A 16,805-nucleotide genomic window follows, 5' to 3' on the forward strand; every position below is an offset into this window, starting at 1 on the left:
AATGCTTTATGTCCACTGTAATTTAAAGCAACCCTATTAAAAAGCTACTATTATCTCATTTTTACAGAAAATGTATAAAACTGAGCTTAGTGAGGATAAATGATTTTCCCCAATGTTATACTGGTGGAGTTAGATTCAAACCCCACCCTGACTCTAAGGCCCACACTCTGTCACTTAATCATGTAATTAAGAAATGAACAAGCCTACAGCTTGCTTTCGGCATCTTAACAAAATGCATACACACAGATGCAGGTAGTAATAAATTTGCATCCATTTGCACTCATACATGAATTTGGCTTTGGGCTTTTTACTCCTGTCATTTGCATTTATTTGTTGGTAGAAATGTATGCTTTGGAGGCTTGGCCAAGAAAGCAGACTTGCCTCGTCTTTTTGCCACACTTTTATTAACGATGTTCAATCTGTGTATCAGGAATGTAGAGACAGATCGTGGGGACTGTGACGCAGGGTCATAACGGTCGATCCCCAAGATACTTGAAATGGCAAAGTAGTGAACGTTAAAGTGGTACACACTCTTCCTCAAGCTTCCATGGAGGAGTCAAAGAACTCAAGACTGCAAAACACCAAACATCTAACGAGGCAGGGCCTTTGAGCTAGCCGGGAAAAGCAGAAGAGTGTTTTTGAACCAAAGTAGCCAAGAGAAAGAGAGGATTACAATGGAGACTCACTGGCAGTTCATTAGCTGTGGAAAAGGAGAAGCAGGAAACACTGAAGCCCAGAGAACAAAAAAGGAGTTGGTGCATCAAAGCTCAGCATCAGACCAAACAGGACTTCATGGCACACATCTCCAAGACCCTTTCTGCTCACCCGTCCTCTACAGTGAGAACAGAGACCAGAACAGTACATCCAACAGAGCTCACGTGAGCTCTTAGCTACAGAAGGGGCGATGTGGGGACTACACAGTCAATCCTGCCTCCTAGCTGCTGGCTAGGCAGCTTGAGGGGCTCGGTGGAGAAGCCCCAGTGGTGATGAATGAAAAACAGCCTCAAGGAACAGAAGGTGAGACTAAAGAAAGGCATATCTTTCCAAAACCTCTTGGGCCACCTAAGTTAAGAGGAGTCTGTGTGGTTCACACCTGTTCCAGAGGTGGTCTGCTAAGCTCACAGCAAAGGGAGCCGAGTTGCCGGTGTCTAATGACCACGAACACTGCAACAGGAGGCCTTCCCCAACCTCCGAGGTGCCTCCCCGACCCTGCCCTGCAGACAAGGGACGAGGAAAGAGAAGCTGCTCCTTAGGGACCACACACTGGAAGGGTCAAGAGTGTGGTGAGCTGCTGAAAGGAACAAGACCACAGACCAATGAACTACAAGGACAGTGCGGCCAGTGGCAGTGGAATCCAAGTTGATGCCAGGACAGGAGACAGAGGTGGGCCTCTCAAATTCAAAGTGAGGCCATTATTCAATAAATCTTCTACTTACTATCTCAGCCAGGGTTGTTTTTCAGCAGTATTTGACTCGGTGTGGTGATAATTCTCCAGGAGTGGTCACAGGTTTCTTCTGAGAAATAGTGGAAGCAGCTACTCTTCCAGTAGCTGCTACTGGAAGAGTAGCAGCTACTTACTGCAGGAGTGAGGGTGGAGGGAGTCCTGGGACCACCATGTCACCCGAAGGCATCTGCAGGGCACTGGGAAGAGTGAGTCTCTGACTCTGTCACTTCTGATGGCACCTACAGCTAGGGCCTCGCAGCAATGGACAGGAAGCACTTGCCTAAGAGTGCTTAGGAAAAAAAGGGCATAGAAGGGCCCAAACCCAAACCTTCAGAGCATCAGGCTGGGGGGATAGGACACGGAGTAAGAATGTGAGATAAAGCAGCTCCATTCACTTTATCTGAGATTCTCAGAATCTCTCTTTTGTTTGAAAATAGATTCAGTCGAAGGGAAACTAAACATTTATTGAGCGCCTACTGTGTATGTCTGGCCTTGTGCAAGTTTTCGTCAACAATATTCCACTGCATCCTCATGCCAACCCTGTGAGGTAGGTATCGTCCTCATTTTTGTCAGATGAGGAATATGAGGCTCAGAAACGTTAGGTAGTTTGTCAATCACACAACTAGTAATGGGCAGAGCTGGGGCTGAGTCTCAGACTCGAGAAGTCCCTGCTCTCTCTCTGGTGCCGCCTGTTGGGAGGAAGGCGGGAGCAGCAGCAGCAGCTGTCCTTACACTTCCTACCCTGAGAACAAAGACGTCACCTAGAGAAGGAGCCTGTCCCTTCCCAGACCGTGCCGCCTCTCCACCTGGGGAGGGTGCAGTCAGTTGAAGAGGTAAGCCATAAATATAAAAATAAATAGCAGGGACAAGCCCCCCAGCAGTGAGGGTGTGCAGTTTCCGTGCTGTGGGAAGGTCACTGCGCCGTTCACAGCTGCTGCGGGAAGGAGCCATGTGGGGAAAACTGGGACGATGGCTGGAGTGGGTGGGCTAAACAGGCGCCTTCTGGGTTGAACAGATTTGAGAACAAAACGTCTGGAGCAGGCAGCAGCCGTGGACACAATCACCACCATCCTCCATCTGCTCCTTTTACCGGTGTTTGTGATCCAACAGGGATTCAAAATTGGGAGAACATACAAGTTTGTGCTTTACGTGTCCCAGGACCGTCATGTCACCCGTCCTACTGTCTCCAAGGCCCACGGACACCAGCTCCTGCCAATGAAGAGAGACAGAGATGAGAACCAAAACCGCATAGGCTATCACTCGCTCAGTCCTGTGATTTCAACGTGATAATCCCAAGAACCCTTCCTCCATATTCAGCACCGAGTCCTCAACGCTCCTCGATGTCTCAAAGAGCCTCCGTCCCGACCCAGCAGGCTCTCACCTGCAGGAAAGAGCAGGTGGTCCCCATCGTCACGTCCAGAGTCACCTTGCCCAGGAGGAGCTGCACCTTCCCCGACCTGCGGATGAGCAGCTTGCCTACCTGACCCTCTGTCAGGTCGGCCAGGGTACAAGCATTCTCTGCCAGCCTGGCTTCCTGCGAAGACAACGAGGGGATGGACACGGGGTAAGGAGCCGTTCCCTCCATCCTTTAGCTCCCCAGACAGGGCCTTTTCCTGGGGCTGCCTGACACTGGTCAGAAAACAGAACAAAACCCAAACCACAGCAAACATAAATAAACGGACAAAATATCAGTAACTGATAAAGCTGGGTGATGGTATATGAGAGTCTACGTTCTCTGATTTGTACACATTCAAAATATCTCACTGTGAAACACACACATACAACTGGCATTGAAGTACAAAGCCCCAAGGCCCTCGTGGGCAGAAAGAACAAATGCACATTATTCTCGCATTTCAGCGTGGGCGGGCGGCACACCTTTGCTTCCCCCTGCAGGTGGCTCTTTCCCCTCCTGGTCCCCGGCATCTTCACAGAACTCAATCGTGAACGTACCCGGTCTTTCTCCTGCTTTATAACCACCACCTGTCCGTCCTCGCTCTGCACCTCCGTCTTGATAGGCTTGACGTCCTGAGTGGGCGGCTGGCCAGGGAGTGAGTCTGGCAGCTGCAGGAACAGCAGCTCTTCCTCCTGCGTGAGGCTCAGCTCTCTGAGCAGCTCTGCCACAGATACGTCCTTCGGGAGGCCCGGGGTCTTCCTGGCTGCTCTGGAGGAAGCCTTCATCTTGGCCTCCTCTTCCTCATCTCGTGGCTCCTCTTTCACTGCCCGAGATAACAGAATTGGAAGGGCTATCAGTGGCCAGCCCCTATGCCATCTCACTGCACCCATCCCTTCGGCCTGGTCTGCTCCACTGTCACTCAGCCAGGAAGTTGCAAGGAAACTCTGCTTTGAAAGAGGGATCCAGGAGCGGTGTGACTTATTTAAAAAGGAGTATCGCAGGCTGGGCCCACCGATCCCCGTCAGCGTGAACCCGCTGAGCGTGCTCAGGTCCTGTGGAGTGGGAGAGGACCGGCCTGGCAGCAGCAGTCTGGGAAACTCGCTCTTGGGGGACAGCTGGAGAAAAGGAGACAAGACGTTAACTGACACAGAGTACCTTTCACAGCAGGCACGTCCACCTCCATGTCCTCTTCCTTGGAGCCAGCCAGCCAAGGTTTAACATCTGGTTCTTCATTCTCTTCCTTAAAAAGCCAGCCCGAGTGAGCCAGCGGCAGCTGCACAGGCATATTTCGAGTGTCATTCCTCAGCCCAGGGTCATCGATGAACTGCCAAAGAGGAGTCGGGGGTCACATGGCAGGGCCAGCACACACAAATACCTGGGGGTGCAGTCCACCTTAGTCCTTTTCTAATCGAAGATTCCCGCCGCTCACCAGGCTTCCGGGACATCAGAGAGCTCTGCTTCCCCCGACTTGGTTCCCCTGAAGCGCTTTTCATCACACAAAGAAGCCCCATCCCCCCAGCCTGCTGGTACCTACATCATCCTTCTCCAGCATACGCAGAATCTGTTTTGTTTCTTCATCTGTCTCCCTCTTCTCCTTTTTGATGTTGATGATGTGAGAGGGCCCCATGTCCGACACATCCACCGTCTTATCCCAGTTCCCTGTGGGAAACCACCCAGTTCACCAGGAGTAAGGAAGGGGCCAACAGCAAGGAACACTAACTGGGAGCAAGCAGGGGAATGCCACCGCCCTTGCCCTTCTCGTGAGCAGTCTCAACTGAAATCCACCAATTCCTTCCTCCCGGAGCCCTGGCAGCTTTGTACCCTTTTTCTTCATCATTTCAGCTGGGCCCTGCTCAAAGATAGAGTGGGACTGGATCACTTCTGGGCGCCCCCGGCCCCGTCCATGGCCCTCTCGCTGTCGGTCTCTATCCCTATCACGCTTCTCCTTCTTGACAGTTACTTCTTCCTTGGGCCTGGAAAAGACACTGGATTAAGGGAAACCACTCACTTCCCCTGCCTCTGAGAACTGGTCTTACTCTCCCATACACTCCGCTCCACATGAGCCAACAACCACATCATGAGAAGCAGAACACCCAATCTTAAGTCTAGCACCTTTTTCACTTCCTTGCTGAGGCAGAATCCTTTCAGTTTACTGTACTTTACCTTTCTGTTTGAGAGTGTATGTTAGAACTATAACTCAAAAGTTGAATTATAGAGACTGCCCCAAAATGTGGATTTTTTGGTATTGACTGAAAGTAGGAAAGCTGCATTGCAAAAGAGCTTAAGAGAAAACCTGATACATCTTTGCCCAAACTACTGGCTCTCAACTCTGGCTATAAAAGATAATCACTCTGTTTCATTGCAAACAAGTTAAACCACTATTTTAGGGATGGACTCCCAGGCATCCGTATTTTTTTAAAGCTTGCACGCTAGAATCACCTGGGAGCCAGGGTTGAAAATCACTACTGAAAAGAATTAAATCTACAAATTTAAATTTCTGAGCCACATACTTAGTTATTTCCCCAAAGGCCCAAATTCAGAACAAGTAAATAAGGGGCAAGTATTCAGAAGGCCTAGCTACTTACTCTTCCTTGACCTTCCGACTGATGATATTTGGGGTGAAGGTTTTCTGAAAGTAAAATACAGGAGTCACTGATTTGGTAAATTCTGATCCCAAAGTACAGGGGAAAATAAAAACTTCCAAAGGGGCAACTTCTGTGGACAAAGACCAACATGGCTCTCTTCTGCACATTCCACACTGTTGTCAAAGACTTACAGAAAGGGACATGTGTTTGAAAAGGAGGAATGTCATGTCATGGTGACAGTGGAGTTACACATAGAAGGGGCATCAAAAAACATTTAAATAGCAGCCTCAGCTTCTGACCCCTGAAAGGAGAGCCCTCAGGACTTCTAATAGCAAAGCAATTTACCTAACCTCACCCCTTGTCTTCAAACTGCTATAGAGACCAGACAATATCATAGGGAAAGGGCTCTAGCAGCAAGGCTCAAGTAGGGAAGACAGATCTGCCAGCACTCACAAACAGAGGATCGGGTTAGACTGCCACCAGAATTTCCAAAGGTAAACTTTGGTCTTCAAAAACTGGCTGCTTTTATGCTGTCATCCTCCCCATCTTCTTTAAGGGCTATCCTTTACATCTACAGTCATAAACATAACAGGAAAGGACTCAGAGCCTCTGATACCATGTCTAAGAATCATAATACTTTGGATCAGAAGTTTGCACACTGGGATCCAGGTCAAATTCAGAACTCTCTTAAATTGAAGGCAAAGTTTATGTCTGCGTGGCTTTCCTGGGTTTGTTAAAGGTATCCAAGACACACACAAAAACGAAATAAACACTGCTCAAGTTGCTTTTGAGCTAATTAGGATTCTCTGCTCTTCAGTCATCTCTGAGAGCCATGTCAATATTTTGCACCCAGTGTCTTGATTTGAAGGTAGGGTAGGCTCCCCAGAAATTGTCGGCGTAAGTCTGAGGACAAGATTCCTGAGGCCCAACACCTCGCTAGGCCCTCCAGGAACATCAGTCAAACCCCCAGGTGCCTGGAATTCAGGGTAGTTGGGTTTCTTTAGAAAGGTGCCGTCGGGTACCTTCTTGACTCCCCCGAGGGTGAGATCCCTGGAGCGGATGGAGGGAAGGCGGCCCGGGGTGAGGGAAGGCGCCGGCCTCCGCCCGATAAGCCCCCGCGCCCCAGAAAGGAGGGGTCGGGGCCCTCCTGGAGCACTGGGCTCGCCCGCGGCGTCTCCTTCTGACATGGTGCCTGGGAGAGAAGGAGGAAAGGGGTAACGAAGTCACTCGAGGGGGAGGACACGCGGACCCTGGGCGAAACCCCACCCACGTGGCCTCCCGCCCCCCGTCAGGGCGTCCCTCCCGCAGCGTCTCAGCTCCTCCCCCTCCCACGTGGCGAGACTCCCCGGACCACCGCGGCCAGACCCCTTGGCTCGCCGTCTATCCAGGCTCCCGACCAGGCACGAGGCAACGACGCACCTCAGCGCACCCAGGCTGCAGCTCCGCACCACGCACGTCCCGACTTCACCTCCGAGGCGACCCGCGGTCGGCCCCGGGCCTCGGCGCCGGGCGGAAGTCTGCGTGGCACGGCGCGGGCGCCGCCATCTTGTCGCGGGGCGGAAGTGAGGTCGGTGGGCGGGGCCGAGCCACAGTATTTATCCGGCGGCGCCTGACTCCCCTCCGCCTTCTCTTCCCGGTTCTTCCCGGAGTCGGGAAAAGCTGGGTTGAGAGGGCGAAAAAGGAAGCGGGGAATGGTCTAGGTCACGCACGCTGCAGCGCTTGGGGGGTCTTGGCCGGCGGCGTGAGGTGGGGGCGCCAGCTCAGGGGCTGGGGGCCGGGTGGCCGCCTGGACGCAACGTGGGAGTTCGCCGCTGCGGAGCCTTAGGGTCGAAGCTTGGGTTGGGGCGGGGGACGCGGGGGAGAGAGCGAGACCCCGACTCAGAGTCAGGGAGCTCCGGGCTGGGCCGGGCCGAGCCTCGACTGCCAGCTCGCTGGTGACCTTGGAGTGGTCACTGCACCTCTGGGCTGCATCCTCGCCCTTGTTCGGGGGTCCTTTCCCAGGACTCCTGGTGGGATCCTGGGGTTGGGCTGTGGGCATAGCGCTGGAGCAGCTGCAGCGGATGAATCGGGTGCCTAATGGCACCTGCCCTGGACTCGTGACTGTGGGCCCTTGTATGCACTCTTGTTCCCACCCTGGAACCTGAAAAACGAAGTTTGTTCTGTTGGTTCTGAGGGACAGATTTAAAGAACTTTTATCGTGACTCCGACATTTGTAATTTAACATAAAAAAATGTCCTTTACTGTCGTTCCCTCCACCCCCAAACCATGTAAAAACCGTGTAACTTTACAGATAGCTTGAGGGAAGGAAAACATTTGTTAGAATTTCACACAGACTAACTATTAAAACTTCTGTAATATATTACAATCCCCCTCACAGAGATTTCACATTGTACCACAGTTTTGAATCCTCCCTTTTCAAATAACGTTGCTTTGTTGTTGCATCAAACGACTGCATAATTCTTGGGTGGCTATGCCACGATTTGTCTGTGTTCCTGTTTGGACACTTAAATTGTTTCTTTTCCCTATTGTAAATACCACTGTAGTGAACATCTGGTGCCTTTAAAGTTTTTGCTTCTGGATAATATTCCTAGAACAAATTTCCAGACTTCTGATAACTGGCCAAAAGAAGACGTACTTTATTTTTTTAAGTAAAATTTATTTTGAGATAATAGTAGATACACGTGCAGTTGTAAGAAATAATTCGGAGATCCCAAGTACCTTTTACATAGGTTCCCCAATAGTATCATATTGTAAAACTATAGGACACTATCACAACCAGAATATCTACATTGGTAGGAAAAATACAAGACATTTCCATTACGACAAGGATCCTCTAGTGCCCTTTTACAGCCACACTTCCCTCTCTCCCACACATCCCTGGCAGCTGCTAATCTGTTCTCTATCTTATACTTTTGTTATTTCCAGAGTGAAAATCATTCAAAGATGGAATAATACAATATGTGACTTCTTGGGATGGCTTTGTTCACTCAGCGTAATTCCCTGGAGATTATCCAAGTTGTTGCATGTATCATGCACGTATAACTAGTTCATTCCTTTTTATTGCTGAATATCCATGGTTTGTTTAACTATTCATCCTTTGAAGAACATCTGGGTTGTTTTCAGTTTGGGGCTATCACAAATAAAGCTGCTATGAACACACATGTACAGGTTTTTGTGCAAGTTTTTCTTTCTCTGGGATAAATGCCCACAAGTGCAATTGTTGAGTTGAATGATAGTTGTATGCTTAATTTTATCAGAAACTGCCAAGCTGTTTCCACAGTGGCTTGTGCCATTCTGAACATGCACATTTTATGGTTGTTCATCCATTTTGCTGAATTGCTTTCAAAGGGTTGTGTTGATATGCATCACCAGTAAGAAAACGTATACATAAATGTATGTCATATATAAGAATATATATAACATTTTGCCACATTGTTTTGAGTATTGGCTCTTAAAATTTTTTAAATTGTTGTCAATTTAATAATATATTAATATTGTGTTGGTTTCTAAACCAGACTTTTTTCAACTTCTTTTCTCCATATTGGTTTTATATAACTAAACCTAAACAAAGGAAAACTCTTCCTGTCCCTTACAGAGCTACGCATAGCAGCTCTTAGCTTCTGACTGGGGCACTAGATAAAACTGCTTTGATTTCATTCTCTGGGCTTTGAGGTCCAGCAGCTTTCTAGCAGCTCCTAGGTTTTTGTTTTATTTTGTTTTTTACAAAGATACTTATTCATTGTAGAAAATTTGGAAATTTTTAAAAAGCATCCATATATATATATATATAGAGAGAGAGAGAGACACACACATATACATAATGGAATACTACTCATCCATAAAAAAGAATGAAAATTTGCCATTTGCAGCAACATAGACGGACTTGGAGGGCATTATTGCTAAGTGAAATAAGTAAGATGGAGAAAGATAAATACCGTATGATATCACTTATATGTGGAATCTAAAAAACACAACAAACTAGTGAATGTAACAAAAAAGAAGAAGATTCACATATATAGAGAACAAACTAGTGGTTACCAGTGGGAAGAGGGAAGTGGGGAATGGTCAATCTGGGAGTAGGGGTACAACAGTAGGTACAAACTATTAGGTGTAAAATAAGCCACAAGGATATCTCGTACAACAATGGGAATACAGCCAATGTTTTATAATAACTGTAAATGGAGTATAATAACTATAAATGAAGTATAACAACTCAACATCAAAAAAAGCAAACAACCCAATTAAAAAATGGACAGAAGAACTGAAGAGACATTTTTCCAAAGAAGAAATGCAGATGGCCAACAGGCACATGAAAAGATGCTCAAAACTACGAATTATGAAAGATGCAAATCAAAACCACAATGAGATGTCACCTCACACCTGTCAGAATGGCTATTATCAAAGTCTACAAATAACAAATGTTGGCGAGGATGTGGAGAAAAGGGAACATTTGTACACTGTTCTTGGGAAAGTAAATTGTTGCAGCCACTGTGGAAAACAGTATGGAGGTTTCTTAAAAAACTAAAATTAGAACTACCAGATGACCCAGCAATTCCACTCCTGGGTATATATCTGAAAAAAAAAAACACTAATTGAAAAGATAGGTGCACCCCAATGTTCATAGCAGCATTATTTACAATTGCCAAGACAAGGAAACAAACTAAGTGTCCATCAAGAGATGAATGGATAAAAAAGATGTGGTATATATACACAATGGAATACTACTCAGCCATAAAGAAGAACGAAAATTTGCCATTTGCAGCAACATGGGTGGACTTGGAGGGCATTGTGCTAAGTGAAATAAGTCAGACAGAGAAAGACAAATACTGTGTGGTATCACTTATATGTGGAATCTAAAAAATACAACAAACTAGTGAATATAACAAAAAAGGAGCAGATTCACATATATAAAGAACAAACTAGTGGTTACCAGTGGGGGTGGGGGAGGGACAATATAGGGGTGTGGCAGTGGGAGGTACAAACTATTGGGTGTAAGATAGGCTCAAGGATGTATTGTACAGCACGAGGAATGTAGCCAATATTTTGTAATAATTGTAAATGGAAAGTAACCTTTAAAAATTATATCAAAGTTAAAAATGGAAACATTTTATATATGGTTCTATAATCTGCTTTTTTCTCTTAATATACTGTAAACATTTCTGAGTTATTAAATATTCTAAATTATGGTTTTTAAAATTTATTTATTTTTGGCTGTGTTGGGTCTTTGTTGCTGGGCGCAGGCTTTCTCTAATTGCAAGTGGAGGCTACTCTTCGTTGAGGCACGCAGGCTTCTCATTGCGGTGTCTTCTTTTGTTGCGGAGCACGGGCTCTAGGCACGCAGGCTTCAGTAGTTGTGGCTCCCAGGCTCTAGAGCACAGGCTCAGTAGTTGTGGTGCACAGGCTTAGTTGTTCCACGGCATGTGGGATCTTACTGGACCAGGGCTCGAACCCATGTCCCCTGCATTGGCAGGCAGATTCTTAACCACTGTGCCACCAGGGAAGCCGTAAATTATGGTTTTTAATGGCTAAATATTATTCCAAATTGTTGTCTTACATCATACGTTACCAGTTTCCTTACTGCAGTGCTTCTTGGATTTCCGCAGCACTTTTCAGGCCGAAAGGACAAGAGGAAAGAATACTTAAGCCTTCTACCTTTTACATTTTGGGGTTTACTTCCTAACAACAATTATTATCATCTCCCATTAAGAGTACTCTCCAGGGCTTCCCTGGTGGCACAGTGGTTGAGAGTCCGCCTGCCAATGCAGGGGACATGGGTTCGTGCCCCGGTCCAGGAAGATCCCATATGCCGCGGAGCGGCTGGGCCCATGAGCCATGGCCGCTGAGCCTGCACGTCTGGAGCCTGTGCTCCACAACGGGAGAGGCCACAACAGTGAGAGGCCCGTGTACCGCAAAAAAAAAAAAAAAAAAAAGACTTCGCCTTCCAATGTCGGGGCTGCAGGTTCAATCCGTGGTCGGGGAGGTAAGAATCCACATGCCTTGCGGTCAAAAAACCAAAACATAAAACAGAAGCAATATTGTAAGAAATTCAATAAAGACTTTAAAAATGGTCCACATCCAAAAAAAAAAAAAAATCTTGAAAAAAAAAAAAGAAAAAGAAGGGTGGATTGTTTCCAGGTGGATTGTAACTGTAATTTAACTTTGGCACCATTGATGTAAAAGCCATCTTTGCCTTGCATTTTCCTATGTCTTCTCTATAGGTTCTTTCCTATGCAACTCTCTAAATAGAGTAAGTGTGGAGGGAAGCCCTTCCAGCCTGGCAGGAGTTCACGTATTCAGTATGTGTTGTATCTTGCCATGCTGTGCCCAGGGGTATTCCATAGTTCTTATGCTATGCTGGTCCACTTCAGGTATAGTTTAGTGACTATTCCAGTACCTTCATTCTATCTGATTAGTCCTTCCCCTTCTCATTTCACTTGTGATTCTTTCTTCATTGTTCTTGATCTTCCCTTGAAATTTCTTCTGCCCCTCCAACGTTTCATTAGTGTCTCTTCTAATAGCTTTTCAGAGTCCTTAAATATAATTCGGTATCTTTCCATGTCTTAAAGTTGTTACATATTTAAGTTTAAAAAAGCTAAAAAAACATATTATATTCTTTAGTTGAATGAATACTCAGGAATGTGTCCAGATTTTAGAATTAATGTTCTTTAGTAAATTTGAAATAGGTGACTGGTGAGGGTTGTAGGAGGTCTAAACATAATTTTGAACAGATAAATAAGCACTGAGAAATCCACACAGTTCTCATAAACAGTCACTGCCCTCTCCTGTCATTGTCGACACCTGTAAATGAACAAGGTGGTTTTTATAGGCTGTCTGGATGTGTCTGCATTCATTGGCCCCTGAGATCTCCACACGTAGTTCAACCATGGGGAAACAGACGTAAACATTTTGAGTCTAAAAAGTGCATGAGCAATGTTAAGACTGTAGATTTTTTTCACTTACAGACTCATTCTCTGTTACCTCAGACTCTATATTTGCTCTGTGCCCTTCTACCACGAAGAACCCAGCCTTTGTACTCAGACGTGATTTGACTCTAGCTTGACTCCTTATGGATCGAGTCTCATTTCCCACTATCCGCCTTTGAAAATGGGGTTGATAGATCGACCCCTCGAGGTCGTTGTGAGAATCGCATGCCTAGCACTGTGTCTTGGTGCTTAATAGACGCTTTTGTTATAATTGTAATCATAGCTTAGATATAATATTTAACATGGCAACTTCCAAGCATGCACAAAAGTGGAGACCATAGCTTATTGAATCTCAAAGTGCCTGGCTTCAATAATTATCCACCCATGCTGATCTTTCATATGCACACCCCATGTCCCCCCGAGATTATCTTGAAACAAATCACAGATATGATGTTATTCATCCATAAATATTAGAATGTGTATCGCTGAAGGATATTCTCTTAAAAGAACTTAAGAGAACTAAAACATTATCAGAACTAATAATTCCTAAATATTATCAAAGATCCAGTTAGTATTCAAATTTTAACTGCTGTGAAATCAGTATCCAGATAAGGTCCCTTTATATTTATTATACCTCGTAATATTTTGCTGGAAAAAATAATTAAAGCGTGGGAAGAGATTTTGCTGCAAGAATGTCCCTTGCAGTGTTGTTTAGAATGGAGAAAAAGTAAACTAAGTTAATCAGAGGAGATGGGAATTGGCTCCAAAGAAATAGAACATATTTAAATTTAAAACAATACTGTAGGGAATTCCCTGGTGGTCCAGTGGTTAGGACTTGGTGCTTTCACTACCGTAGGCCCAGGTTCAATCCCTGGTCAGGGAACTAAGAGCGGTGTGGCCAAAAAACAAAAACACAACTGTAGAAAGACTATGTAATGAACAGAAAAAGTATTGGTAAGTGAAAGAAGCAGGTTATAAAACAGTATTTATACTTTCTATTTTTGCTAATAAAGTATATATCATATACATCTATTTCTGAATGGTGAGGAAACCAGCAATTTTAATTCTCTCAAATTTTAGAATTAATTCTTCTCGTCTTTCTACAATGATCACGTATGGCTTGTGTAATAAAAAGTTATTTAGGGCTTCCCTGGTGGCACAGTGGTTGAGAGTCCACCTGCCGACGCAGGGGACGCGGGTTCGTGCCCCGGTCCGGGAAGATCCCACATGCCGCGGAGCGGCTGGGCCCGTGAGCCACGGCCGCTGAGCCTGCGCGTCTGGAGCCTGTGCTCCGCAACGGGAGAGGCCACAACAGTGAGAGGCCCGCGTACCGCAAAAAAAAAAAAAAAAGTTATTTAAAAAAAAAAATGCAGCCAAAGTGCATCTTGGCAGTTGTTTGGTTTCATCCGGAGTTAGTTATATTTGGCTCATCATGCTTTCTTCTTACCATGTGTTTTCTCATGTGATCTGCAGAGAAGTCCTCTGAGGCAAGAGGAGGCAGGAGCTCTGAGAGGGTTTGCGTCTTCACTTGACACTAGCGCCCAGCTCCACGAAAGTGCATTCAGATAGCGACTGTTCTCTGCTTGGGACACGTGATCTCATGCGGTCTGTGTGCCATCCTGTGAAGGTCGGAGGTGGGGGTGTGCTGAGACTAGCCTTCCTTTACAGATGGGGAAACTGAGTTGCTGTCCTCAGGTGGGTTGTAGGGCCAGGTGTCGGTCCAGATGTCTGATGCTGGCCATGACCATGAGATGACACGGTGCATCTCTTTGGAGTTTCAACTTCTCAGTGTAGGTGTGTGAGGAGCGGGACCTACTCATGTTTGGCCAAGGGAGGGCTTAACCCTGCCTCGGTGTAACACCCCACACCGCATTGTGAGGTTCAGGATCTGACCAAACTTGCCCGGGTTCTCCATGCCCATTTAGGGTAGGATTGGCTTCTGCTGTCTTTGCTTTCTGTGAACTGTTCACTTTCTGTCCACTGTCACCTCCTCTAACCTTTGCTGCCGATATCTGCAGCCTCTGAGTCCCTCTCAGGGAGTGTCCCTACACTCAGCTCAGGCCTCCTCCGGCTCTCTGAGGCCCTCACCCAGGGCCTGCCTGCTGTGTCTGCTGTGTCTGCACCAAGACCTCCCCACCTTCCACCACGCTGCTGCTTCCACCTTCTCCTCTTGCCTGCGCTCCCCCTGCTCTCTGGAGCTGGTCCTCACTCCTTTTGTGCATCCACATCTGTACCCTCAATTAAGCTGTATACGCCTTGTTCTCTAATTGGGTCTCTAAATGCCCATCTTTTCTCCCCTAAAAGGCAGTGGGCTCTTTGCAGGCAGGCACGGTCAATAATGATGGTGATGATAACAGCTCTGATGCGTGACTGGGCACATCTGGTAGATCAGCCAGAGCTTTGAGATTTAGGATGTGATTTCTCATTCAGTGATGACAACAAATCTGTGTTATTATCCCACTTAACAGATGGAGAAACTGAAGCTCTGAGAGGTTGAGTAACTTGTCCAAGGTCACCCAGCTAGAAAGTGACAGAGCAAGAATTTTGACCGTATCTGTCTGACTGCAAAGCCTGTGCTTCTCCACACCGTATATACTCTTTGTCACTGTTGTTTGCCTGACTCAGATTTCCTTGAGTGTTATTCATGGTGGCATGCTCAGGGTCCTCATTTCTGGGTGGCAGAAAAGCTTCCTGTTGTTAAGACAGCAGATAGGAATCTCTCTGGTCAAGGTATTCAGGGCTTGGCTTCTCTGAGCCCAGGTGGTTGGCTGGGATGAGAACACTCCAAGCTCTGTGTGTCCCTCCCACCCCCACTTTCTTGCCTCTGCTCTTCCTTCACTGCCCCACAACTTCTTTCTCTTGTTTCCCCCCCCCCCCCCCGGGGAATTTAAGTAGCCAGACATTCTCCCTTGACTGTCAGGGGGCCCTGGAGCTGCAGGTCTGATATCTCTTGACTGAGTTGGTAAGAAAATGGAGCCACAGATCAGCAAAAGGCCCTGAGGAGAGAATCCAGACTGTAGGCAGAACCCCCCTCCTGCCCGCCTGCAGCTCACATACCCCATGTGAACCCTTCCCCTTCACAGCCCCCCTTCCCATCCGCCAATCAGAATCCTTGCTTTGGAGCTCCTGAGCCCTTAGGCTAAGCCCCACCCCTCTCCCAGCATCCTGAAGTTTAGGGGCTGCCTTCAAGTGAGAGATTTCCAAGCAGGGGTGTGCTGGAGGGACTTCTTCTGAGGGCAGCTTGTCCTGGAAGAATGGGGGAAAGGTGCTCACTGCCACTGTCTCCAAGGACATCGGTGTAGCTCCCTGGGAGACCCTCTGCCCTTTCCCCCTCCCACCAGCCCAGGCGAGCAGGGACCAAGCTTGCTTATTGTCACCTGACGCTGGGCAGCCACTGATCCCATTGGTGGAGCCAGATTCGGTCTGGCTCTCTCGTTCTTTCTCGCCTTCTCTGCCTCTCTCTCCTCCACGCCGCCGCTTTGATTTCGCTCGTTTCTCTCCTGGCGCTCGGCTGGGAACATCGCCTCTCGGGGGGCAGCAGCGTTGTGCTGCAGAGCCAGGGAGGAGCTGCCTGCGGGGCATGGAAGAAGCCTCCTTGGCAGCTGAGAGAGGAGCCAGGGGAGCGAGAGAGCGCTGCCGCCTTTGACCCAGGCATCCAGCTGCTGCCCCTCAGCCTGGGGAGACTGTCCACGCAGAGGTCTCTCCCCTCCCTCCCTTCCAGATCTTCCTCTGCAGAGCCCGGTGGAGCCAGGTGAGTGTCCTTCCTCCCCAGAGCATTGATCCAGCTGTCAATCCCGAGAGGGACTCGGGTGGCCAGGGACTAGGGGGCGCCAGGGTCCTGCCACTGCCCGAGGTGCCCACCTGGATAGCCGGGGCTGACGACCTTGTCCCCTTTCCCCCAGGCCCTTGGCAAAGGGGTTCACAGCTGGATCCAGTCCCTGGGGCACCACAGTCAGCCCGTGACCATTCTGCAGCAGTCAGCGATGCCAACGGGGACAGCGGGCTGGGGGGATGCCTTCCCTCTGGCGTGTGGCGGCTGTTCTGAATGGGCATGGGCCGGGGGTATCGGTGTGTTCAGCAAGAGTACCTGCTTGCCGGGGAAGTGGAGGCTTGCTTGCGTACATAGTTCTGTCTGCCTGCACTTATGCTCACGCGTGGTGGGTCTGGGAACATACATGTACATGTGAGGTCCGTGGGGGGGGATCAGTTATCTGAGCAGCCTGGGGGCTGTGTGGGCGGGGGTTGGTGTGAGGCAGTATATTTATGGTGTGGACATCTCACTTGTCACGCGTGTGGGAGTTCATTTTGTTGGGGGGCTGACTGCATGCGACCAGAGGGTTTCTACGTGGGGAGGCACAACTCCAGAGCAGAAGGGGGATGGAGGTGGGGAGAGCGGGCAGAAGCCTCTGTCCGTGGGCAGGCCTGCGTGCGTAGGTGCGCAAACCTGTTGGCATGTGAAG

The 16,805-nt window shown here is 47.9% G+C and overlaps 1 protein-coding gene across 1 annotated transcript; it reads right to left on the minus strand.

Moving 5' to 3' along the window:
- Positions 1-700: 700 nt before the first annotated feature.
- On the minus strand, positions 701-7,141 carry POLR3D (RNA polymerase III subunit D). Its single transcript, XM_079926127.1, has 9 exons — positions 6,842-7,141; positions 6,445-6,614; positions 5,423-5,466; positions 4,659-4,810; positions 4,372-4,496; positions 3,993-4,161; positions 3,395-3,660; positions 2,826-2,978; positions 701-2,653 (listed from the first exon to the last, which is right to left on the minus strand). The coding sequence occupies exons 2-9, from the start codon at positions 6,607-6,609 to the stop codon at positions 2,531-2,533; spliced, it is 1,197 nt and encodes a 398-aa protein (XP_079782253.1). The 5' UTR covers positions 6,610-6,614; positions 6,842-7,141; the 3' UTR covers positions 701-2,530.
- Positions 7,142-16,805: the final 9,664 nt, after the last annotated feature.

Source organism: Stenella coeruleoalba (genome assembly GCF_951394435.1).
Source record: "Stenella coeruleoalba genome assembly, chromosome: 7".
Classification (NCBI taxonomy): domain Eukaryota; kingdom Metazoa; phylum Chordata; class Mammalia; order Artiodactyla; family Delphinidae; genus Stenella; species Stenella coeruleoalba.